This window comes from Portunus trituberculatus, chromosome 37 (assembly GCF_017591435.1).
Source record: "Portunus trituberculatus isolate SZX2019 chromosome 37, ASM1759143v1, whole genome shotgun sequence".
NCBI lineage: Eukaryota > Metazoa > Arthropoda > Malacostraca > Decapoda > Portunidae > Portunus > Portunus trituberculatus.
This window is the reverse complement of record NC_059291.1, coordinates 579146-605000: the sequence shown is the minus strand read 5'-3', so window position 1 is coordinate 605000 and position 25855 is coordinate 579146. Positions and strand designations below refer to the sequence as shown.

The 25855-nt window shown below is 36.8% G+C and overlaps 3 protein-coding genes across 7 annotated transcripts in view; 2 read left to right on the top strand and 1 right to left on the bottom strand.

Annotated features, from left to right (window-relative positions):
- The window catches only part of LOC123513811 (Down syndrome cell adhesion molecule-like), a 13978-nt gene extending 3979 nt beyond the window's left edge, over positions 1-9999 (top strand). Inside the window, exons 5-8 of one of the 3 annotated variants that reach the window (XR_006677447.1) lie at positions 1-49; positions 728-874; positions 2007-2254; positions 2594-9999. The exon at positions 1-49 is cut by the window's left edge and continues 81 nt beyond it. Coding sequence is in view for 2 of the 3 variants with exons in the window: in XM_045271168.1 (XP_045127103.1) it covers positions 1-49; positions 728-874; positions 2007-2158 (348 nt within the window). In the remaining variant the exon portion in view is untranslated. Of the gene's footprint in view, positions 50-727; positions 875-2006 lie in introns of all 3 variants that reach the window. The other 2 variants (XM_045271168.1, XM_045271167.1) reach the window with 2 other exon arrangements.
- Positions 10000-14839: 4840 nt separating this feature from the next.
- On the bottom strand, positions 14840-16955 carry LOC123514182 (splicing factor 3A subunit 2-like). Of its 2 annotated transcripts, none has more exons than XM_045271831.1 (2): positions 16823-16955; positions 14840-16105 (listed from the first exon to the last, which is right to left on the bottom strand). In XM_045271831.1, exon 2 carries the CDS (start codon positions 16081-16083, stop codon positions 15031-15033), a length of 1053 nt encoding a protein of 350 aa, XP_045127766.1. In that variant the 5' UTR covers positions 16084-16105; positions 16823-16955; the 3' UTR covers positions 14840-15030. The 2 variants fall into 2 exon arrangements, with proteins under 2 accessions (XP_045127766.1, XP_045127767.1); XM_045271832.1 differs by having other exon boundaries at positions 16806-16929.
- A 286-nt stretch (positions 16956-17241) lies between these two features.
- LOC123514100 (zinc finger CCHC domain-containing protein 8 homolog) lies at positions 17242-25855 on the top strand. 2 transcript variants are annotated; one of them, XM_045271734.1, is made up of 10 exons: positions 17242-17375; positions 19590-19685; positions 20472-20603; positions 21051-21163; positions 21664-21851; positions 22013-22218; positions 22682-22800; positions 22958-23123; positions 23920-24026; positions 24890-25855. In XM_045271734.1, the coding sequence occupies exons 2-10, from the start codon at positions 19592-19594 to the stop codon at positions 25382-25384; spliced, it is 1620 nt and encodes a 539-aa protein (XP_045127669.1). In that variant the 5' UTR covers positions 17242-17375; positions 19590-19591; the 3' UTR covers positions 25385-25855. The 2 variants fall into 2 exon arrangements, with proteins under 2 accessions (XP_045127669.1, XP_045127670.1); XM_045271735.1 differs by lacking the exons at positions 22682-22800; positions 22958-23123.

Sequence of the window (25855 nt, the reverse complement as noted above, 5' to 3'; positions counted from 1 at the left end):
GAAACAGTGTCATTTGTTGCCACAACTCTCCCTTCATTCTCAGAAGTTGGTAAGGAAGTATCCATTTTGTATATTTAGACTTCTCAGTATATGATGGTAGTTTATGTATTCAATGTTCTAACCATCCATTTATGTACCAGACTGCCAACCCCACATTTGGTGGCCCAGTCAAAGAACCACACACTCTAACACACATCATTCATACTCATAGCCTTGTAGACCCCTGGTGGAAAAAGGATAGTCTCACGGCCCTGCTACATCTCGAGAGCCTAGGTGTAGAACAGCTGGCAACCTACTTCTACAACAAAGACCAGACAGCATGCACTGGTTCACCTCTGCCTCTTCATATTGAGACTATTCCCTAGCCCTGTGGTGGGAGTTAAGAATGCTTCCATTGTATTCCCTGCATGTCATAGGAGGTAACTAAAAAAAGGATCCAGCAACCGCCTTTTTTTTTTTTTTTTTTTTTTTTTTTTTTTTTTCCATCAGAACAGACACTGGATGCACTGTATAAAAGTGCTTGCATTAGATTGGACAAACAAAACTTGGAAGTTGAATGAGTGTAAGATTCTTGTTCTTGATATCTGTAAACAATGAAAAGAACAAGGAGGATTCCAGTATGTAAGAATCAATACATTGGTTAATTTATTTATGTAGTGCCATAGACATACATATTTGCATGTGAATGTCTCATCTCCTGATGCCAAGCCAAATAATCCCCCCACAGAGCAGGCCAAGAGGCTGGAGGGCTTGCTGCAGGACTTCAACCCACTGGTTTGGGTGGTAGCAGTAGTGATAGTAATGGTGGCTACTAATGTGCTGGGTGGCCTCCTACTCCTTGCTTATTACTTCCAGCACAGAGTTAAAAGATCAGGTAAGCTCTCAAATATATCTACATTTCAATGTTCTGTAAAGGTTTCTTCCTTAGGAAAGACTTTTCATCCTAAAAAGATTGCACCAGATACTTGTAACATCATTACAAGGTGTTCCTTCCACAGCATACACTTGCAACATCATGACAAGATGTTGTCCTTCCACAGCATACACTTTTATCATTCTAAAACAAAATATTGCTCATTAAGATTTTTGTGTTCTCTCTTGCATGATTTTGCCAGTTATTTGAAATTTCAACACTTTCAGTGTAGCTATTCCTGTAATTTAAGATTGTTTGAATGATTTCAACTGTGGTAGCAGAAGTTACAATAATTCTGCAGTTGCATATCTAAACTAAGATGCTCAATTGAAAATTTTAATAATGTGGAGTGAGACTGAGGATGAATAAATCCTTGATTGACATGAACATTGTGGACTCCAGCCATTGATAAGCAAAGAAAATGTTATTTGGTGGATGCAAAACAGGAAGGTAGAAGGCAGGAATATGTGGGAAAGGAATAAGAGGAGAATATTAGGATTAGACCATGCATAATGCAGAGATTAGAATAAGAGGATTCTTAGGGACAGATATCAAGCACTGCATATCTAGATTGATTAATGTTGCATCCAGAAGTGGGAGTTCTCTTCTGTCAAGCCACATGTTATCTTTTATGTTGTATGCAAAGATGAAGCTTGGCTGCAGACTCAATCTGTCATATCTTCAAGTGGTGATCCAGATTTATACGTTGTGGTGATTTGCTCTTTTAAAGCTTTTCAGCTCAGCTGTTGTCCCTGATACCTGTTAAAGCCAATGAAGGAATCTCAGTATTTATCTTATGGCAGCCTGGATGTTGGCTGTTATGGTGTAAGGTGACAGCTGTATGAAAATTAATAGTTTTGGATGTGGGACATTAATACTTCTCAGTCCAACTAATCATTCAGCAATTGATTTTGCTAATATCTTGTTATTAAGGATTGCTGTGGTCACTATTATCTAAATGCTTCCTCTTGTGAAATGGTTTGTTTCTATTGAATGAAACCATATCATTGCCAGTGTCATTAGGAAGATATGAATTAACTGTTTTTTATTTGTAATTGCGATTCCTCATTGACCAAAATGTAAATACTTACAGGTGACTCAGAAGATACAGAAAAGATCGAGCTTGTTCCGCACATCATTGAGAATCCTGGCTATCAGATGAATGGCTCATGCAGCTTGGAAACCATTCATGAGTCCCTCCTTTCATCTTCATCAAGTTGCCAGGGTGCTGCTGCCATGTTGTAGGTGTGAGCCAAGCAGAGAGGTGTGCTGACTCAATAACTTATAAAGGTGAGGCATTAAGCTGAGGTGTGTAGCCAAGAATGTGTATGACCATGGAAGGTTTTCTTCTGATAAGTGTATTTGTAATTTAAGATGAGAGTGAGTGATGGATAGTACTGAGAAAGGATGCATGAAAGTGATAAGATAGGAAGCTACCAAAATTAGGTTAAGTCATTACTAAAAGTTTTATCATTTCTATATTTCCCTTTTTATTAGATATTTAAGTATCTCTTTGCAGTATTTTCTTTCTCTCCCTGATATTTATAGCTTTATTTATGTATTTATTTATTTATCTATTTATTTATTCTGTACAACAAAGAAAGTAAACTACTAAAGAGAACCAGTTGGTGCTTTGAGTTGGTAATGGAATGCAGGATGGCTCATGTATGACCATGGAAGGTTTTCTTCTGATAAGTGTATTTGTAATTTAAGATGAGAGTGAGTGATGGATAGTACTGAGAAAGGATGCATGAAAGTGATAAGATAGGAAGATAAGTCATTACTAAAAGTTTTATCATTTCTATATTTCCCTTTTTATTAGATATTTAAGTATCTCTTTGCAGTATTTTCTTTCTCTCCCTGATATTTATAGCTTTATTTATGTATTTATTTATTTATCTATTTATTTATTCTGTACAACAAAGAAAGTAAACTACTAAAGAGAACCAGTTGGTGCTTTGAGTTGGTAATGGAATGCAGGATGGCTCATGTCTGCTGCAAAAAAAGGAAAAAATAAAGATAGAAAGAAAAAATATATATATGAACTTTTAAAAATCATTCTGCCAAAGGTGTTGTTTTCATATAATGATACAAGGGTTTTTTTTATATGCAAGGCTGAAAACTTTAATATATTTTCATGTATGTAATGTATATATCATTTAGTTGTAAGAGTCATTTATAAAGTTGGATATAATTTCCATGACAGGGTGAGCCAGGGTTTGGTATGCTGGCCCACTGGGTATGTCTGTGCTGATGGGGGGGGTTTGGTGTCTTGTGGAACAGGTTTCTCTCTTCAATGACTTAGGCTTTGTACGAGGCTTCTATTGGTGGATTGCAAAGGGAAGCAAATATTTTTATGAATCGAATAGGTAGGTTATTTCCATTTATTTGTTTGATGGATCTGGTCATTTGATATTTAAGTGTAACTGAATTGTCAGTCTTAATGGTAAATGTTTGTTGGGTAATTGTTGTGGTCATTGTTTTGTTAGTGTTGGATCACTTCAACCATTTAATGCTTCATTTTATATTGTTATTATTCTTTTATAAGATGCACAAAATATGTGTTGTAACAAATGTACATTTCAACTGCTGAATTTGTGAATGATTATTTTACTCTATTACTGGTATTGGAAACTTGTGAGCTTTATCTAAAGTAATCTCAGCTTACCACATAGATAGTTGCCTACATGTAGTCATGATGTAATAGTTAATGCACTGTCATGTTTATATTGTGAAAAAAAAAGACAGTAGTATGCTAACAAGGAATTGTGGGCCTTCCCTTGCATCGTGTGACAAAAAAGCTCATTACTTCAAAGAAACCTATAGTCTACTCAAAATGAAGTGTTCATTTAGCACCTTGACTGTGTGCTTCTGATTGGCTGGATTCTTTTTGTTCCTCTTGTGGAGGTTGGGTGCAACTCACATTGGTAAGATATGTTCCTACTATTTGCCTTAGCTTACCTCTTGTATAAGACATGCCATTGTTTTGACATCATAAGAGAGAACAGTGACTGTAAGACTCTAATGTGATTGTCAACACTCAGTAACACAAAACATGAATGACAACCATAAAAGGTTGTATTTATAGTTTTGTATTTTATTTGTTATATAACATTGTGTATGCAATATTTATTGAATCAATGCTGGAATTACTGAATTTGCTTTGTAAAGAAAAGTTCAGTAAATACAGTAGTGTAACCAGATCACAGATAGAGACAAAATGTAAGCAAAACATTTAAACATTTCATAATAGCATGTGGCATTACTCTTCAGTATTCCTGAAGTGAACATGCTGCAGCTAACATAGCATATGTATACCAATATGTAGTGATGCTTAAAATGATATGTATGAGAATGAGGGAAGTATCCAGCCATCAAGGAGACACTTGACATCAGATGAACTCTTCATTTGAACAGACCACAGTTTGACCTTGAGCTGTGAAGGAAAGATTGTTTGTGTCGCTGTATGTCAAGGCTGTATTTATATAATGGATTCTCATTGTGTAATTTGTGCATCTCAAGTAATGGAGACTATATTAAAAATTATCTATCTATTTGACAAAAAGGATGTGATGAGGAGGAAGGTAACTGAGAATCTCACGTTTCTTCTGGAAATATGCCGAAGAATTGTAGTTTGGTTATTCATGTTAAAAATCTTATAATGCAGAAGTGTACCTTTGTAATGTGTATAGCTGACAGACATCAGCCGCTGACTTAGATTCTGAGCTAGTCAGTACCTATTTATCCATTGATAGTCATTTGATTTGTCATCTATTCAATGTATCAGGTTTCTGTTGAATTTAAGAAATGTTTCATTGTACTCATCTGTTTTATGTGAAGTTATTTTAATTCCACTTCCAAGTCCTTCCCCTCATAAGTTAACAAGCAGTTTTTATCTGAAATTATACCACATAATGATATTAATTTTCTGTATTATAAGCTTCATATATCTATCTAGTTTTTAGATAAGTGAACCTCACTCATTCATAAGTGGATCTCTTTGTATTCAGTAAACAAACCATGTCACTAATATCATTGTCATCACCACCACCACTTTCACAAATATTATTGTCATCAGATCTCAGTCTCAGGCAATGTGAATGGAAAACTGTAATGGGGAGTCTTAAGATCATAGTGAAGCACTATGACAGTGCTGGTCCAGTATTGGTTTACTGGAATAAAATTCATTGCATTAAATCTTTGCAGTAGAGAATAGAATGGAATCAGATGTACCATCTCTGGTATGTTGTTGATGCCACTATATATGGCAGAATATTTCCACAAATCAAAACCAGTGAAGATTTAGGAATGTTAGTTAAAAGAATGGTGCACATAGTGGCCCAGCAAGCAACAGCCCAACAAGCCTCACTAAGACAACATTATTTGTCTCATGGTTTTGTTCCAGAACAGTTTTTTGGTGCTTTAATGTAGTTGGACCTTACACTTATCAAGTATTAAGGGCCTCTCAGAAAATGTTATTTGATGCAAAGTTATTGGTTGCAAATATGAGTACATAAACATTTGACAATAATTATGATGGTAATTGAAATAGATTTGAACCTCTTATGTGGATAGCTCACTTGCAAGTAATGAATGATGTGCATGTATGGCTAAAGATGGTATGAGAGGAAGGAGAGAAGGCTTCTCTTCACTGTCTCTGACACCACCATCCTTCTCTCTTGTCTCTCTGTTTCTTTCAATGTTTCCCTTAGTTTTGTTATCTTTTTGCCTTTCATTTCCAAGATTTGTCACAACGTGTCTTACCTCACAACATTTATTTAGATATCTGGTAATAACTATTTGTCCTCTTTTTTTCACTATCCACTGATAAGTTTTACCAAATTCTTGCAAGCCAGAGCCAAGAACAGATTGAGGAGGGAAGAAGCTGGGAGTTGAAGATCCGAGGAGGAACTGGGGAGTGGTTATATGATGTCATGAGCTTGTCTAAGCTGGCAGATTATTTATACTATATTAGAAACAAATTTAAATAGAGGTCCAAAGCGACAGTGGATGCAAATTCATTAAATCAAAACAAATAAGATTTAAAAAATCTTATTATAAATTGGTACATTATATTGATGAAGAGCAATGAGTTGCCCTTTGCTTGCTTCAGGTGTAGCCTGAATTCCCATCTGGATGACTGTAAGTGTGGAATTTTCTTTTTCATGCTTCTCCTTTCATTTTTAAAATATTGTTGTTGTACTACAAGTATGCTGTGAGTGAATAATTCAGATTTCATGTGTATGTGCTTTCATATTACTATATAAGTTTTAACTGCAACTAAAATTATTTGTTTGATGAAACAAAATTAAAAAAGATAATGCCATAATTCAAGATCAATAAAACTGCAGTGTCTCAATGGAAGGAGTACTTTGAGCCTGAATCAGTACTTCAGCAGTGTGACTCATTTGTTGGGAAGCATAAAGTGGCATAATGCTGCCCACACCACTCATTACAAGAGAAAGAACATTAAGATGAGTCAAATGCCGAACACCATTACTGCATTTTGCTCAAGATATAACACCCAAATTTTATATATATTTTTTTATTTAACTTCATCAACTCAAAACCACCCAAAACAAAGAAAATTGCTGCAAAGAAGATTGCTAATACTTTTTTCAAAGAGCCACCAGGTCAGTGTTGGAAGACCTCATTCAGTGGAAAACTGTCCATGTGTTTCTTCCAGTTGTAATTACCTCCTAGTGTTATTGGACTGGGCATGTATCGCCCAAAACTAATCAGCCAAGGTTGGGTGTACAATGAAACAAGAGATTTTGATAGTGGAATACCAAAAAAATAATGAGGCTAAACTAAGGACACATACATGAGTGCAATATTCAACCATGTGAATTAGATTTGTAAATTTATTCAACCTCTTTGCAAATTGCCAGTTAATGATTTATCCACTGTGTAGCATGTTCCCAATGATAGATTGTTACACTGAAATAATAGGAGTTGGCAGCAAGTCAACAAAGTTTCTATAGTAAATTTGATTATTATGGCTCTAGGGTGGAATTGTACAGCTGATGGTTGAAAATAGAGAGTATTGAGACATGCAGAAATATGATTGCCTCTGACATCTTCCTCAGTTTCCTACATGATGCATTACTTTATTTATCCTCTTAATTGTTGTGTTGAATGATGTGATTGAATGTATAACAAAACATTCCTCTGCATATCTTCCTACATATCTAATGTGATGAAGACATTGAATAATCATTTAGCAGTACAAAACTATTGGTCTTCAGAAAATGTTCATGAACATTAATGCTTATTTTGAAGACAACAGTTTATACCCTGTGTGTTTTCAGTATTGATCAATGTGTGTGTGTGTGTGTGTGTGTGTGTGTGTGTGTGTGTGTGTGTGTGTAGTAAGCAATAATTAATGTTACAACAAGTCTAGCGGCATTTAGTCTCTGGATCAACTTGAGTGGTTTTTGGTTTTTAGTTTAAGGAGCTGCATGCATACCTCAGTGACACTTCTGTCCTTTCATCACTAGTTCTTATTTTCATGTGACATTAATTCTTTGATCTTTTCCAACTTAAATTATGTAAATAAAAAATGCTCCTAAGCTCTCTTCTGAACAAGAAAATAAGCTTAAGATTAATCATGGTGTGTTTCTTCTGCTTCAGAAGCTTTAAGGTTTGTTAATGTTGTTTATAATCAGGAGCTTTGCTGTCTCCTCAGCAACAACCTGTGTCTTGACGTTAAGGTTCTTCTGTCAAACCTTCCTCATTACTCGTTCGTTTTAATGAATTGCATTTCATGACTGAAATTGAATGCTAAGTCCTCTGTGGCTTTATGAGAGCTACTTGAATGTATAATTGGTCCTTACTTTTTAATGTTGAATGAATGAAAGCTTTGATGGCCAGTTCATGCTTAATATTGACAGAGTACAAAGCAAAATGGTATGCACAGTCAGAGCTGGTACTAAAGCCATATGTCTGATGAATGAGATGAAGCAAGGAGAGAACCTGTTACAAAGTTTATGAATTACATCATTGATTATGAGTGTGTGTAGGTCTGATGCAGGCTTCACCTTACATTGCCCTCAATTCACTAACAATATAAAGAATGGCTGATTACAGAAGTGATAGTTTGTGATGACAGTATATGTGGGGCTACAAAGTTCACCCCTTATATATATCAATAAAGACATACTGTGATAATAAAGGGATTTCACAATTTATGCAAGGGACACATTCCTGCATGAATTGCATGAAGTGAACATGATTACTGAACTAAATTGTACACCATTAGAGGTTCCACTGCATATATATATATATATATATATATATATATATATATATATATATATATATATATATATATATATATTCATGAACCAAAACTATTTTCCCCATAGGAATCAACTTAAAATTGATTAATTCGTTCCTGGAAGGGCTGCATCTGAGAGAGTGACTGAGCATCCACCCTGCTGTCCCTGCAGCACGTATCCTATATGAAAGGTTTTTGTGCACTTCTCAGCTGGAATAAACAAAGGATAATCATTGCTATAGTAACAGTGTCTAACTGACAGCAAGACTGCACACTCTAACCTTCCTGAAGTCATTTATCATGCATCACTAGCTGTCCTGAAAGTGAAGCAATCAGCTGTGATGACAATATGGCGGCCAAACAAACATATCACAGAATCTCATGATTCCCAAGATTTGACATACCAGCAAAGCATCTTGACATCATGTCATTCTAAATAATTTACATAGTTTGAAAAAATTACCAGGTTTTTTACCTCATGTTATCTCAAAATTACATAATCTGAGCATGCATAAATTGAGAAATACTTGTATGTATCTAGGCACCAAATGGCATTAAGTGTCTACAACCAGTGGGATTATATTGGTGTTAGTCATAATGCTAGATTGTGTTTCATAGACCTCTTTGCAACTAGCATGGTTGATTGTCCTGAGGCCAAAACTAACTCCATTAGTGCCACATAGTTACATGTTAGCTTGTTTAAAACTTCTCATTGATTTTGTCTATTTTATCAGTTGGGTGTGAGGTATTGATAATTCTTTAAGAGGAGCAAGATGGAGGCAATCTTATGTGGGGAAAGGCTTGTGTGACAATTGTTGGTGCTGGTTATTGCTGATAGCCAACCATTTCAAACACTGTCTGCTTGGTGGCTGAGTGTGTAGCTCTTAACAGCTGGGCTTACTATAGTCACTATCAACTACTCGATCTTGGCTGGTCATGGAACAATTGGACATTGCCTCTGTAAGAGATGGAGTAATGATGATGATAATTCATATGTAATAACCACAAAGATTTAGTAAGGATGCATTTGTTTATCAAATTACTGTAGGATCACCATATTTACAAGTACATCCTCATAACTCATCACTTCATGTACTATATGAATGAGGTGTGATATTTCCCTGTTGTTATGTGCTATTACTTCATTCCTTTGGGAGGTTCAGCAGCATATAGCAACTGTCACTTTGATAGCATGGGCAACATGGGCCATTCTGATTGTACTGTGTTAGGCACACAACTGTCTCACTTTGTGTTTTGTACCCTTCTTGTGAGAAGTATGCCACTGCACGTACTAGCAAGACCAGAAGGAGTAATGTAGATGAGTCTTGTGTGAGTTGGGTATAAGATAACGGGCTACATTTTTATCATAATAGATCAGGAAGGTGGTGGTACTTCACTTCCCTCAAGTAACAGCAACCAGTTACATCTGATAATTTGGCAAGTGTCTACAGTAAGATTAACAGTTACTATTGTCATTGACATACTATGTGGTACAAGTAAAGAGCAAGAGTTTTGAAATTTAAGCCAAATATGTTTGCAATGATAGACAGCCATTCTTAGTGCAGGTTGGTGTAACCTGCCTAATCAGGTATTGCCACACTCATATTTCTTTGCCATGCTTTCCTGCTACCTTTTCATTATTGACTGTGGTTATTAGAAGAAATCAATCCATATATGTTTCACATGACTCGTGAAATAGCTCAACTGTATTAACATAAAGAATGTCTTCTAATTAAATTATCTGTATGTGAGAGAATCTCGTCTGAATACAAGGCTGTGTCTTATGAAATTACATAATTGCAGTATACTCACCATAGTTATTCCTACAATACCACTGTTCTTGAATGGCTGAAGAAAGTAATGCTTCACTTGACACAACTTCCTCTATTTTGCCAAATAATGTAATCAACTTGAACTTTCAAGAACATCCTGGAACAATTTAGAAAGCACTGAAGTGTTTTTGTAGTGTTCCTTGTGTGAGAAACCTAATTGCCATTTGAATTTATGGATCAGGATCCCCCATAGTTAGAGAGAGTAACCTTGAAGTAGCATTTTCCTTGACACAGTTGTTAGTGAAATGCTTTCTTGAGAAAAAAAAGTTATATCATGCAGGGAATAACAAACATTTACTCAACCTTTTCCTCTTGTTTGTAAAACTGTACCATACATGATGTAAGGTGTAGCTGGCAGTCATCAAATCGTCACATCCTTGATGTGGATTGTTATCAGATTTCTTGAGGCATTCAGATAAAGGACACCTTGAGTCCGTGGACCATTTCTCAGGATGTCTGCAAAGATCCCCACTAGGCTCAGGGATTTGAGTGCAGGTGATGGCTTGCATTATTAGGAGTGACTAGTGATTGCTCAAATGGCTCACCATGGAAGGCATCACTTACACAGTATTGGATTTGGCATGGAATTTTAAAGGATTTATGAGTAATGCCAAGGAATGCATCAGCTCTCAAATGATAGGTACATATTATTCAGTGAAAGATAGATGTTGGTATAGCTATGCATTTTTTGACAACATAATGCCTCTCATGACAAAAAAAAAATCTCGAACTGTTGAAAAAAAGTAACTATAAGGTATAAATTGATAAGATGCTATTAGCAGGCTTCACTCAAACTTTTAAAAGTAATCATTATCATTAGGTTACAAGCTTTTAACTTACTAATAAGAATTAGTGTTTTTGATTTGTAAGTCTGACTATGGTCAGTAGCTTTATTGCAAAATTGTCATTGACATTTATACTAATATATATATATATATATATATATATATATATATATATATATATATATATATATATATATATATATATATATATATATATATATATATACTATATACAAGAATATGCAGCGTGTGGGTATGTGGTGGCATATTTTTGGCAAAAAAAGAATGGTGTTTATGAGGATGAAGGAAAATTAGATAATTAAATATTTATGACCATTCTATAACACTGGAATCTTTCCCAGTCAAGGCCCAACTCAAAGTCAACTCTCAGTCTGCCTCTGGCAGTGGTGGAGTGAGGTTCTGTGCACTGTCCTGTTCTGTGACAGGCCTCTGGAATTACATGACTTGGGTGGTTAGTAGTGCTTTATGTGCCACACTATGTGGAAATGTATGGATTTAATGAGTGAGACAATTGGTCAGATGATTGATCTGAAGAATTTTGTGAAGGAGTAAGTGATCAAATACCACAGAAGAAACCCCGCTTTGGCAGACCACGTAAGATATCAAATCGTGCTACAAACATACTGTATTTACACCTGCTGACTTTACTGTTCATTTCAGTACGTTTGTAGCACGATTTGATATCTTACGTGGTCTGGCAATGCGGGGTTTCTTCTGTGGTATTTGATCACTTACTCCTTCACAAAATTCTTCAGATCAATCATCTGACCAATTGTCTCACTCATTAAATCCATACATTTCCACATAGTGTGGTACATAAAGCACTACTAACCACCCAAGTCATGTAATTCCAGAGGCCTGTCACAGAACAGGACAGTGCACAGAACCTCACTCTACCACTGCCAGAGGCAGACTGAGAGTTGACTTTGAGTTGGGCCTTGACTGGGAAAGATTCCACAACATCATAGAATGTTTGCAAATTTTTGTCTAGGTTTACTTTATCCTCATAAACACCATTCTTTATATGCCATAAATAGGTGACCACATACCCACATGGTCACATATTTTTGTCTAGTACTGTATATTGTGTACTATTTTATAAAATAACCTCAGTAATGTTAACTTAAGTGACTTTGATAACAAAATTAGATTTTATGATAATGTGGAATGTATGTATAGGTTTATGCTGTATGCATTGTCTTGCTGTGTGAGGATGACTTAACAGTTGTATCATCAAGGTTGTAATGCAAACCATCCTTTGCACAAAGGTGACTAATCAAAACAGCCAAAGAGCTCATTGCTCCTGCAATAATACTTGCCTCTGTATGTTTTCTCGCTTGATACTTTCTCGTCAATCTTCCATTGTTTCTGGCAGCCAGGTCGCCTTATTTCTCAGAAAGCTCAGGTTTAGATTTCAGGTCCCCAACCATAGAAAACTGTGAAGTTTTATAAATCTTGTGTTATAAAAGTTGTCAACATGAACAAGATAGATTTGTATGTGGTGAAACTTGGCATAAAAATACAGTGTTTTGTACTCAATTTCATACAGACTAATGATAAATTTCCAGTAAGTCATTATTAAAAAGAGATGTAACAAATTTTTGAATGAATAACTTGAAATTTTGTTGTTTGTGCCTTTTATGAGTGAGCCACATGTGTCTTATTTGCAACAGTGTTGTCTGCAAGGCTTTGACACAAGTAACACATCTGTCACTGACAGTCCATAAATCTCATTTGCAGCTGTCATACAATCTTGTTTTCATTTAATTTTGTTGTCTATTTCAAGTGGCATTTTGTTTGTGTTATATGCATATGTTATTTCATAATGTGCATCACACAAGAAGTTAAATCTTTACTTTATGTCTTCTTGGAAGAGAGAAAGAGAGAGAGATTTGGGATAATGGGAGCTCTTGGTGTTAAGTTGGTTGTATATTTAGTTTATAAAACTACATATTTCACATATAGACCAAGTCCTTGAAGTAGTGTCAGTGGTTTTGGTGCCATTCATCATAGCACAGGAGAACCAAGAACATTTTATTATATTTTCTGTGAGTAAACTCACAATATACTCATTTAAGATCTTGTACAAGGTTGTCACTTAGTTAAAAGATGTAAAGTGTAAATTTTAGATTGCTGCATACTTCTTCCATTATATATATATATATATATATATATATATATATATATATATATATATATATATATATATATATATATATATATATTTCTCTCTCTCTCTCTCTCTCTCTCTCTCTCTCTCTCTCTCTCTCTCTCTCTCTCTCTCTCTCAATTAAAGTGTACATACATCACATCTTTAAAGTTCAAATCACATTTGTGATTGCTCTTTTAGCTTTTTTTATTATTTAATATTGTTTTTATTTATTTGTTTTATTTATTATTTTTTTTATTTATTTATTTTTTTTAATACTTAAAGAGGGTATTATAGTTTTTAATTTTAATTCTACTCACTGGATTAAACGTTTTTGTGTATGCACATTTGAATTAACATCTGCCCTACATTACTTGCTGGTGTGGTTTATTTTATCATGAATCATTTTTTTTATACTTATTTGCTGCATGATGTTTGATGCAGTAATTGTTATTGATTGATTAGTACCTGGTTGTAAAATGATAACCTAGTTTATAAAGGATACAGATCTATGCCCTATAGACCAGTAAATAAACAAGTAAATGGAATGTATATGTCTTAAGATAAACTTGATCTCATAAATATGTGGACTTTGAGACTAGTGTTTGCATGATGTGTTGTGGAAAGTCTTAGTATTGCTAAGTGCCAATCTCCTTTTGTACCATACTAGTCCTATGCCTTGCTTTGTAACTGCCTTACTCATAAGTGATTAGGGTTGGCACATCTGTAATGTGGTTAATTGCTGATATAAAGTCATCAGATACTATATTAGTTTTCTTTCCTAGAAAGGCTAGTATCTGAATCAGCTGTTGTATACAGATGATATGGAGCTATTGGTCGACTTAGAATAGAAAGAACAACACACCTAACAGAGTTTGGAGAAGTAAGAGAAAAGTTGACGGCAAATCTTGGAGTAAAGTAATGGAGTGTTAATGAATGATAAGGTGTTTGAGTAATATTTTAACTACAATTATTATTACATAAAAAAACATACTACCTCCATATGAAATTACCATGAAAATACATTGCCTTTGAATTTTGTTTCCCATGTCTAGTGGTATAATTTTTCATACATTGTTATATCTGACATTCCAATGTAGACCTCACCAGCTGAGCAGCTGAGTGGCCAGTACTGTTATGGAAATCAGTGAGAAAAGGTATATGAAGGTCACTATTACCTGCAGTACCCCAGAAAAGAGCTGTTATCCTCCTTAGGTTGGTTAGGAAAACATTAGATGCGTTTATTTGATCACATTACCTTATTCCCCACCTTTTGACAGTGGCATGCATTCAATAGCTGTGCTTGTATCTGTCATAAAGGGAACAGGCAAGCCAAGGATACTTGAAAACAGCTGCTCTTGGGCTCATCAGGTTAGGGTAAGCCTCATGCACTATCCTTGATGGTCTCCAAAAAAACCTCAGAGCCCCTCACTAACAATCCCATTTGTGAGAGGGTTTTAATAAAAATGTTAAGATACCATACTAAACATAGCAAACAAAATTCCAAATTACTACACAGTATTTAAGATAATGAAATAGTATGAGACTTGTGTGCCAGCCAGTGGAGAAGGAATTAGTTTGTAAATTCTCTGAACATTTCCCAAGCAGATCATAAAATGCAACTTGAACCAGAAGTAAAGAAATCTTCATTCCAGAAATTGTTCCTACATGGTAAGACCAAAACCAGACACCCATTTTTACTATTGCCTTTTATGGTTTTGTTCATTGCTGGATATTTTATCATTTAAGAAGCAAAAATGAACATTTATTTTTATTCTTTTACTTTACACTCCCCAGAATTATTTCATGTAGCTAGCATTGAAAAAAAAAGATGGAATAGGTCAAGAAATAAACATGAAATGAAAAGATTCCTTTATAATTAAAATAACTCAGTACACTGTACTACTACAACAAAAGGGCTCACATATGTGAATTGTTTTCAAACAATCTTGCTCCTTCCAAATTCAAAATAACACTAAACAGCATTAATAAGTATTAATGTAATATTAAATTGACATTTAATCCTTGAAAGTTCTTCATATTGTTTGTACTTAATTTTTTGGAGGAGGAGGTGGTGGTACTCCTCCAGAAGGAGGTGGTGGTGGTACTGGATTGAATGGAGGGGGTGGAGGTGGTGGCCCGCCTGGGGGTGGTGGAGGCCCACGCATTCCTTGTGGTGGGGGACCCATGCCTGGAGGGCCTGGAGGAGGTCTGAGAGGACCATGAGGACCATGTGGGCCATGATGACCATGAGGACCTGGGGGAGGAGGCATCATGGGTCTCATCGGAGGCCGGAGAGTTGATGGGGGAGGCATGCCCGGTGGTGGTGGCATGCCTGGGGGTGGTGGTCCAGATGGCATCATAGGTGGCCGTGGTGGCAGCCCAGGAGGAGGAGGCATTCCTGGTGGACCTGGTGGGCCTGGGGGGCCAGAGAGTGGCGGAGGTACAGGAGGAACCATTTTAGCCTTGGGATCAACCTTGAAAGCAAACTGCAGGAAAAACTGTTTGGTTTCCTTGTTCCACATTGTCCAGGACTTGTCCACTTCACGGCTGGGGACCTTGAATGCAATGGTTTCATACGGCTCGGCAGCAAACAAAAGATACTGCCATTTACGATCTGGGGGTTCCACCTTCTGCTCGTACGCAGACATGAATCGGTGACGTGGAGCCACATTGTCTGCTATTTCTGGATAGTCAATCTGGAACAGGAGAGACTGTTGTCCTGTCTCAGGGTCCCTCTGCTTGGTGACACGGTAACCTGGACGACCAATCTTGACAAATTTTTTCATCTCAACTCGAGGCTTTTCTGGTGCAGGCTGAGCTGGGGATTCTTTGGCTTCCTTTGCAGCACGGCGGGCAAGGTTGGTCTGATGCTTCTTGCCCTGCGTGTGTGCCAGGTAGCTTCCTTCATTGTTATGGAGAGTGAGGCACAACTTACATTCATAAGAACCCAAGTGATTTTTCATAAAGTAAGGATCTTTATTAAGGTCGATGGTCTCCAAGGCTAACTGACGCAGCCTCTCTCTGCGATCTCGGTTGCTTTCTGACCATGATGCCTGCCCTCCTCCTCCAGTCTTTCCTCCAGCTCGGTGTTGAAAGTCCATTTTGGCTGCTTAATAGTTCACTCTGAAATGGATATTTGGGTGTTTAAAAGGTCAGCCAATTTAAAAAACTTAGTCTGTAAAGCTGCCATCCGTATTGGTCCTTGCCAAGAACCTGATTTCATATTTACATATATTAGACTTTATATTTACATACCACCATACCATAGGTTAGCTAAAAAAAAAGTAATGTGAAATTAAATATCCGTAGACTTCCAATACCCATATTTCACAGATTTCTCGTCTCCCATCACAAAATCTCTAATTGCCCACATGACCCAAGCTCGTTTTGGGGTGTGGGAAAACGCGGACGTATAATATAACCCCGTTTGGTAAATTTACAGTTTCAACCAGCATACCCTATCTTGAATTTCTTTTTCTCTATCTAACAAACTTGGGGACCTCCTGGGAAAGCGGGGTTTTATCCTAACCTAACCCCATTTTACGATAAGGTAAAATCGGGTTAAAAATGCTTGAAGTGTGAGCTAGACCGTGAGAATGTGTAGTTACATGTGGTGTATTGGTTAAAACTGCATTAATTCCCCCGTTTATTTCCGGCGAGTTAGGCCTTGTTTAAAAATATCCCAATAGTAAGATCCAAATATACGAGAGCGTCTGAACCTTCAAACATCAACAATGTGCTCGACTCTCGCCATTAGCACATATCTCAACAAAACTACGATACCACCGACTATTTTTTTTTTATTATGTTACCATAAATGTACCCTGCGCTAACACCTGCCTGGAGTGGTGTTCCTGGGCCCACACAGGCGGCAGGCACAACACATGAACACGCCTTCCACCAATGTATTGTGATGTGTTGTGTTGTGTTGTCTGATGCCGAACGTTGCTGTTATAGGTGTGATCCCTTGGTGGGCTCTCGGTATAATAGATGGAAAAGTAATTAATCTCTTATTTCCAATCAGATATTGATAGATATTTCGTAAAAACAAGATATTTTGATTTTATTTAGCTCACTGTAGATACTATGAGAAAAATGAGTAAAAATGTCAAGCATGTATATGGTAGAGGTGAAAGTAATTAATCTCTCATTTTCAAACAGATATTGATAATTAATTCGTAAAAACAATGAATGACACAATATTTCTTTTTTTTATGTAACTTATGAAAAGATGATAATAGCAAAGAAGAAAAAGAAGAAGAAACCTTTACATTTATGACACCTCTAGTCTGTAAAAGAACTGTAAACACCAAACATTTTGGACCCAAGCCTCCTTTGAGAATCATTTCCTGAAGTCAGTTATTAGAAGCCAAGAGCCGTGTGTATAGAGGAGGTATGTGCCTGACTGAGGAGAGTGTGGCGTGCTGTAGACAGGTTGAGATTGGTAGCTATAGTGTGATTCCAGACCATCATACAACTAATAACGCCACCGGGACTCTCTTAATATACACGTCCCTCCCGCTCTTCTCGATTCCCACCTCTTTCTTCGCAGCTCCTCCACTCAACTGATTTGACGTCACATATGAAGCCACGCTATTGGCCAATAGTACACATATACACATGGCCGTAAGCGCAAGGCAATGTCCTAATATCTTCCCATTCCTCTATTCCTTATCCATTTTTTTCTCTATCCTGTTCTATTTCCATTTGCTCCATTTATTATCCATATTCTTTCTATCCTGGGTATAATTCTAGTTTCTGCCCATACTCTCCCCTACACCCCCCAACAAGCTTGGGGACAGGTGGGAATGCGGGGTTTCATGTGGAGAACATGAGCTGCGTCGGAAATGAGTATTTTTTGCATAATGGGGAAAAAATCCCATCAAAAAGTCAACGGGATTTTCACTACAAGTTTCCTTTGGTTTACGTTATGTAAGGTTACATTTAGGTTACTGTAGGTTTATATTAGGTTAGGTTTACGTTGGGTTAGGTTTGGTTAAGTTAGGTTAGGTCAGGTTTACGTTGGGTTAGGTTAGGTTAGGTTTACATTGAGTTAGGTTTGGTGTACGATGGGTTAGGTTAGGTTTACGTCAGGTTTACATTGGGTTAGGTTAGGTTAGGTTATTTTTATGTAAAGTTAGTGTCCTTGCTGAAATTTATTTCAAATTTTTGGAATTTATACAAATTATTGAATTTACAAAAGTTGTTGTGAACCTTCCATAGAGTTTGGATGGCCATTTTTTCACCCCTGTTACGCAAAAAGATACGCATTTCCGACGCATTTCATGTTTCCCAGCCGAAACCCTGCATTCCCACCTGTCCCGAAGCTTGTTTGGGGGTAGAGAGGGGAGTATGAGCAGAAACTGGAGTTTTACCCTATCCTGTTTTAATCATATTTCCTCTCTTTATTGTCTTTTCTTTCTCTCTCTCCCTTGTTGACCAATAACATGGCTTCATACATGTGAGGTTCCAGAAATTAGTACTACCAACCATCTGACAACCAACAACACTGCCTGCCTTGAAGTGCCTGTAGAAAACACCAAGTTTTCACTATACATTCCAGGACAGTGGCACTTCACTTTTAACCCCTTCAATACTGGGACGCTCTTTTTACCTTGAATTTTGGCTATGATCACACGATTTTACTTACCGTACATTAGGAAAGGTGTATGAGAGTTAGAAGATTAAAGACCAGAATCTACACTATTTTAATCTTCCACATAAGTTTCTGAAGCTGTATAAAGTCAACAAATAGTAAATAGAATAAATATGAAAATGTGGGTTAAGGGATTGCCTAACTCAAGACTCAAAACATTAAATCAGCAGGGTGGAGGAGCTGCGAAGGGAGTGCCAGGAGTCAATGAGAGCGGGCAGGACATGTATATTAAGAAAGTGGTGTAGCGGATATAGCCGTTGGCAACATTGGTCAATATAAACAAAGCAACAGTTGCCACCACCAATCTCCTGCTTCCCCATCACTGCAAAGGGGTTTTCCCCATGCAATTGCAGCGTCACCAACTTCGTCACACTCAGAGAGCAGCGTTACAAGCATTGATACCCACTGCCATCGCACCATCCTCAACCTTTCTGACACAAGGAGTTGGAACATATCACATGAACAGCAGCCACCAACAGAATTGTTCACTCATGTAGTACCTTTGACTGACTTACAATGTAGAACACACACTGTAGAGAAATATATTGGCAGCTTAGATAGCTAAGGAATAAGCTTAGAGGCTTAGAGTCAGAAGATTACAAAATTAAAATTTGAGTAGGTACTACAAATAATGTTCATCATTCAGACAAATGGGGAAGATGATGGGATGAAAGTGATGGGAAAGTGTTGGAAATGAAGGAAATGAATAAGAAAAGATGTTGGATAAAATTTTCAAGAGTATCTTAGTGGTTTGTTATCTTTACAATATTGTCAAAAAAGTAAACAAATAAAATAAATAAATGAGACAATAGATTTTAGTGGCAGGGAAATTGATTGACAGATTGGTAGTATCATTGATGCTGCTAAATAGAGCAAAAACTTGAGGTTGTGTTACATGGTGGGAGTGGACATGAATACATAAAAAATAAGTGAAAATGTGTTCCTCCTCAGCCATGCCAAAGAAGAAGAAGAAGAATGCAGCTCCTGTCAGTACATCCTTGGAAGAGTGTTACTCTGAAGGAGAGGTCAAATGCAGCAGTGTGTGTGGTAAGTTGTCACCAACAGCTGCTGCATACATCATTATAGTGAATAGTGACAGGTATCCATCACTGTATAGTTAACCTATGTAAAGTTTTGTTCCAGTTTTCAGAAAAAAATAAATAAATGAAAAAAAGTTTTGCACAAGAGTAATCTCAAGTAACATTATGCTAGAGGAACATTCACTAATAATGATCATGATGTATTTCAATATGTAGGTGTATATTGAAGTTTTTTAGTAAAGTTAAAAGAAATTACATTTAATCACATAGCTATAATTGAAGTATAATTTTTATTTACCAATTTTGGAATTTATGAATGACTTTGTATTGTTCAACATTAACATGGGGAGACAAGGAAAGAGTGTCTCCCCACATTAACATGGGGAGACAAGGAAAGAGTGTCTCCCCACATTAACATGGGGAGACAAGGAAAGAATGTCTCCCCACATAATTCACTACACAAGACCTTTAGTTTTTGTCATCCCCATTCCTTCCACCTGTGTAACCACATTCTTTGTCTTTCATCCACCTTTCTGATAAACTCTGTAATGCAGTGCCTACCTCTGTATTTCATAATGGTTAGAACCTACTCATTCAGACTGTCATCTTTAGCAGTTGACATCATCAGTAAACTCTCTCTCTCTCTCTCTCTCTCTCTCTCTCTCTCTCTCTCTCTCTCTCTCTCTCTCTCTCTCTCTCTCTCTCTCTCTCTCTCTCTCTCTCTCTCTCTCTCTCTCTCTCTCTCTCTCTCTCTCTCTCCCCATGTTTAGTAGCCCTCTGCCTATATTCTCAGACACATCACAAGAGGATAGTGGGATCCAGGATGGGGAGAAGAGTGGGGAGTGCACTGAATTAACCAGCACCAGCATAGTGCTGGATGTTACCGGAGAGCCCAGTACAGATGAAGGAAATGAAACCCTTGCAGGTAGGTAACTCTGGCAGTAGCAGAAGTTGTTACAGATTCACTGGAGTCAGAGGTAATAGATTGAAAAAATAATTTTGTTTGTAAAGCATTATTTGTACACAGCATGTAATAACATCAATGCTTACATGCAACTGTTGACCACACTTGTGTTAGACTATCACCATCTCATATTCTTCAGTTTTTAATCATGTTAGCTTTTTATGACTTAAATATTTGTCCTGTAAAGTTTGGAGAATTTGGTTTGATTGTTAGGGAAGAGGAAAATTTAAAAAAATTAAGAATAAATTATATGGTTTAGAATGCAAGTTTTAAAACATTTTTCTTAGAGAAGAAGAAAGAGTTAAACAAAATGTTGAATTTATTTAATGCTTCTGAAACAAGAAATTTGAATGAACTTGGTAAGAAATTTTCAGAGGGTTGGACACAACATTTCCCTTGAATTTTCAGAGAGCAGCATGCCTGAAGGGGTGGAGCTTGACACAGGAGAGGAGGCAATGGGTGAGGAAGAGAAGCCTGTTGGACCACCCTCATTCCTGGATGTTGTGCCTTCCTATGACAGTGTAAGTTATCAGTGTGGGCTAATTGGCCTTGGACACTCTCCTTTATTTATGCTTATTAGTTCCTGACCATGGCAAGAATTCAATCAGCGTGCAGTTAGGTTATCACACAATGCTGTCTCAAAATGGACATATTTGCTGTAAGAATTGAAAACCAGAGCTTTATTTGTAGGTGTTTATTGTTTATGTGCCAGTGTTACTTTCTACAAAAAGCTTGCATACTGAGAATTTCTCTCTCTCTCTTTTGTAAGAGTTATGGGATAAGGCAATGCACCCATGACTTCTGTTTAGTCCATCAGTATATCTCCTACAATTATCCTATAACTGGTTTTGTTACAGAAGTGTAAGAAACTAAGAATGTGTACTGCATTTTTATTGTGATAAGCAATATGTCCTTTGCAAAGGAAACTTGAATCTATGTGTATTACAGGTATGAGTTATCTTTTATGTATTCAGGATCTGCTGATTATTGGTGATTTAATAATCCATTCAAATTCCCACAGGATTATAGCGGTGTTCTGACTGACGTTGAGTTCAGCATGCTCACTGGGAAGAAGATCAATGATGCTCGTCCAAAGCAGTCTTGTTTTAACTGCCAAGGCGACCACGGCATTTCTCAATGCACCCTTCCCCTGAACCAGTCCAGAATAAGTGTGAACCGAAAGAAGCGCATGGCCAGCAGGATGTCTGTGTGAGTAGGACTGAGGGAGTGGAATGTCAGTTGATTGATCTATTTCTAACAACACTTGGTCCTGACAACTAAATGGAATGAATGTAACTAAAGAGTGATCATTGTATTTCATCATCCTTTCTTATGAAAATACAATGACTGATATTGGCATTGTATTGCAGGAGGTACCATGAAGACTGTGAGAATAAATATGGGCAGTACCAGCCCGGGAAAATTAGTGAGAGCTTACGCTATGCTTTAGGACTGAGAAAAAACCAGCTACCACTGTACATCTACCGAATGCGTGTGTTAGGCTACCCTCCTGGCTGGCTGAAGGAGGCTGAGGTCCATCAGGCAGATGTGAAGATGTATGATGCAATAGGAAGAAGTAAGCATATAATATTTCTGATTGACAGTAAAAATTCCACCAGAGACAGTCCTGTGATCATCTGTTGTTACCTGAATCTTTGTCATTGTCTTGTTTGAGTGTTGGTGAAACTTTTATTCTATTTTAATCCTTTCCTGGCAGAAAATTTATATAGAGATTTTGCTAAGCTCATTCAAGAGGTAATTTTAGAATTTTGCCCCTCCCCTCTCTCTCTCTCTCTCTCTCTCTCTCTCTCTCTCTCTCTCTCTCTCTCTCTCTCTCTCTCTCTCTCTCTCTCTCTCTCTCTCTCTCTCTCTCTCAGCCAGACCCCTTACATGAAACAAAAATTCTCCAATGAATCGCTACAAAGCTATATATTGCATTTTTAAATATCCTACATTGCCTTCATGTTCATTGTGTCATATGTTGTAAATAAATGCAAGTCCTTTTTTTTTTTTTTTTTTTTTTTTTTTTTTTTTTTTAGCGGTGTCACACCCTGATGAAGAGGAGGGAGAAGCAGAACCTACAACAGTAAAGTACAAACCAGAAAAGTTAGTCTGTTTCCCAGGCTTCAATGACCGTATCCCTCGTGGACTCAAAGATGTGAGTGCCTTGCATTTTGTATTCACAGTCTTCAGTTAGGATACAAATGGAAAGCCTGTTGCTATGTTTGGCATTTATGATAGACAAGTAGTTTTGTTTTTAGAAGTATTAATCACTTCTCTGTGTCAATTCTTACTAAATCATTCGTGTCCACCAGGAGTCGCAAAAATATAACTTACCGCCAATGCAGCCGTGCCACCAGATGTCAGAATTCCTGCGGTTCATGAACCAGAACAAAGCTGAAGCCTATAAGAAGAAAAAATTGAAAGATTCAGAACTAAGAAGCAAAACTCCACCTCTCTCAATAGAAATGGAAGTAGAAGGTAATGATGTGTTGCTTTAACTTCAAGACTAAAAGGCTGGTGGTGACATCTTTAGATATCATTAACCTGCTGTGGCAGCTGTTGTGGTGCCAAAGCTTTGCAATGCTGCATCATACCAAATGTTAGGACAAAATAAAAAAGTTTTAGATGTGGTAGCACTGCACAACTGTATCACACCAGATGTGAGGACAAAACACTCTCTCATACAGTTCTGAGCCATGGAGACATTAGATAAGCATGTTGTGCAGTATTTTCAATACCTCAAGAGGCATGATCCTAAAGTATAGAGCCACGGTATCTGGAGAAAGTAAATGCGACACTTGAGAGGATACTTTAGTGTAGTCTGAGAGCCACTCCATTGAACTCATCCAGTGGACAACTGCAGCAGAAGTTTCCACTTGCTTATATCCACATCTTTAATAATTCTGATACTAGACTGCTGCACAATTTCCATCTCTTCTATAAAAGAGAGCAAATCTTCCTCCATACACTTCCATTGTTTTCATCATCCACTCTATTCACAACAGAATCTCCCCATCTCAGGCTGACTCTTGAATGAATTCTCCAGTATATATATTGGTTCTGCATGGCAACATTAACTCTTGTAAGAGAGAGGTGTCAAGACATTTGTCCCAGGCTTTTGTCTCATTCTTTCAGATCTTTTAGGGAAACTGTACTTCCAGTGTCTTCTTTTTTTCCCCTTGGCAGTTCTCCTTCCTGCATAAAAAAAAAAAAACTTTTGCAGAGTATCCTTAAAAGTTATCTTATGTAGATGCTGCTATATTCATCTTTTCAGAGTGTGAAGGTAAAGCAGAAGATATTGTTTTCAACCCTCCATTACCAGACGAAGACCCTCCTCCACCTCCTCCCCCAGACACAGAAGACTCTGCATCCACCAAGAGGGTAAGCATTCAGTGGTATATGTCACTGTACTACTACAATTTTTTTTTTTTCAGCAACTTGCTCATAAATTCAATTTCTTTTCAATATCAAGGCTGGCCATCATTGCCATTTTTTTGTAATGTCCTTTGGTACGAAACCATTCCCAGTACACTACTTGATCTGGTTGTAAATCTGTGACAATCTTCACAACAACTTTAAGTACAGGTCCATAATCTTTTAGATATTTTACCTGAAGTTGTGAAAAGTGAACAAGATGAGTCCAACATCAATCATCATTTTGACTATCCCTTGAACCACCACAGCACAAATACAAAATAAAGGGATGACATTCAACTGTTTCTGTACACCACCTCCAACACCTCACAACTAATACTCACTCTTGACAAATTACCTCTCATGTTGGAAGTTGTTTTTAGTGAACATTGTCATGGTCTTATTTTTAGAATCAACTGTTTTCTAAATAATATCAGTGTTTTCCAATCTACACAACCTTTCCCACATGTTGCCAATGATGGCCTGCTCTTCCTGATTCCTATACAGTTTTTATATGCATTTCCTGTTACAGCTCACCACTAATTACTATGGTGTATATTTGCCTAAAGAATCAAAAGGCTATTTCCTTTATAGTCATTACATATTATGTCTACTGACACTGCCCTCTTATAAAGATGTATTATTTACACCTTCACAAATAAATATATATATATATATATATATATATATATATATATATATATATATATATATATATATATATATATATATATATATATATATATATATATATATATATATATATATATATATATATATATATATATATATATATATATATGATAGTTACAGCAAGTCTGTACTTTCAGGTCCTAGACATAGAGGATGGAGAAATTACTGAGGACTCCCAAGAGTCCATGGAGAGTCTTACAGTCAAGAAACAGAAGATACTGAAGGAATTAGAGAAGGAAAGCACACAGAGTGATGCTAAAGGAGACACTGACAACAATGATGGAGACAGAGAGACCCAAGACTCTGAAGACAGCCAACCATCGCTTACCTCTGGCACAGACCCATCTCAGTCAGAAAACTCCTGTAGTGGTGATAGTAAAAAAGCAAAGAAAACAAAAACAAAGCGACATCACAGGTCTCACTCCATGGGATTCAAGTTGGGCACAATGATACCTGACTCTAGCACTCCTTACAAAACACTGCCCTCCCCTGACAAATGGACAGTAGATGTATCAGATCATATTGTGTTCGACAACTTGCCAGATGCTCTGGGAACTTGGGATAAAATGAAAGGAGTAATGGGTGCAGTGAGGAAAAAGATGACTGTACTACATGCAGATGAAGATGATTAATGACAAAGTTTGACAGAAAGTAAAAGACCATGAATAACTTAACAACATGTAATCTAGGAACTTGAGATTGGTATTGTATAGCTTGCCCATTGGTTGGCATTGACTGTTATGGATCTATTAAAAGACTGTGACTGATGTGCACTTCATGTTATTTTTATACTTGGAATGTCAAGAGTGTGTGTGTGTGGCATCCAGAATCTAAAGCAGAATAGTGGGGATCAAGTAAAGTAACAGTTAAGATATACTGTAAAACATGTTTTCTCCTTATATTATAATGAGTTCACAATGTCATAAAAAATAGACAACTTTTTTTTCTTTCGTTGGTTTGTTTTGAATTGAGCCCTTTTATGAAGAGAAATTTACATATAAGACTGTAATCATCACCAATGTAATTCCATAAAAGTAAGGACCGAAAACTTGATTCTTATGATTGAGCTACCACTTTAATCCTATTAAAGCTGTTTTTGTTTA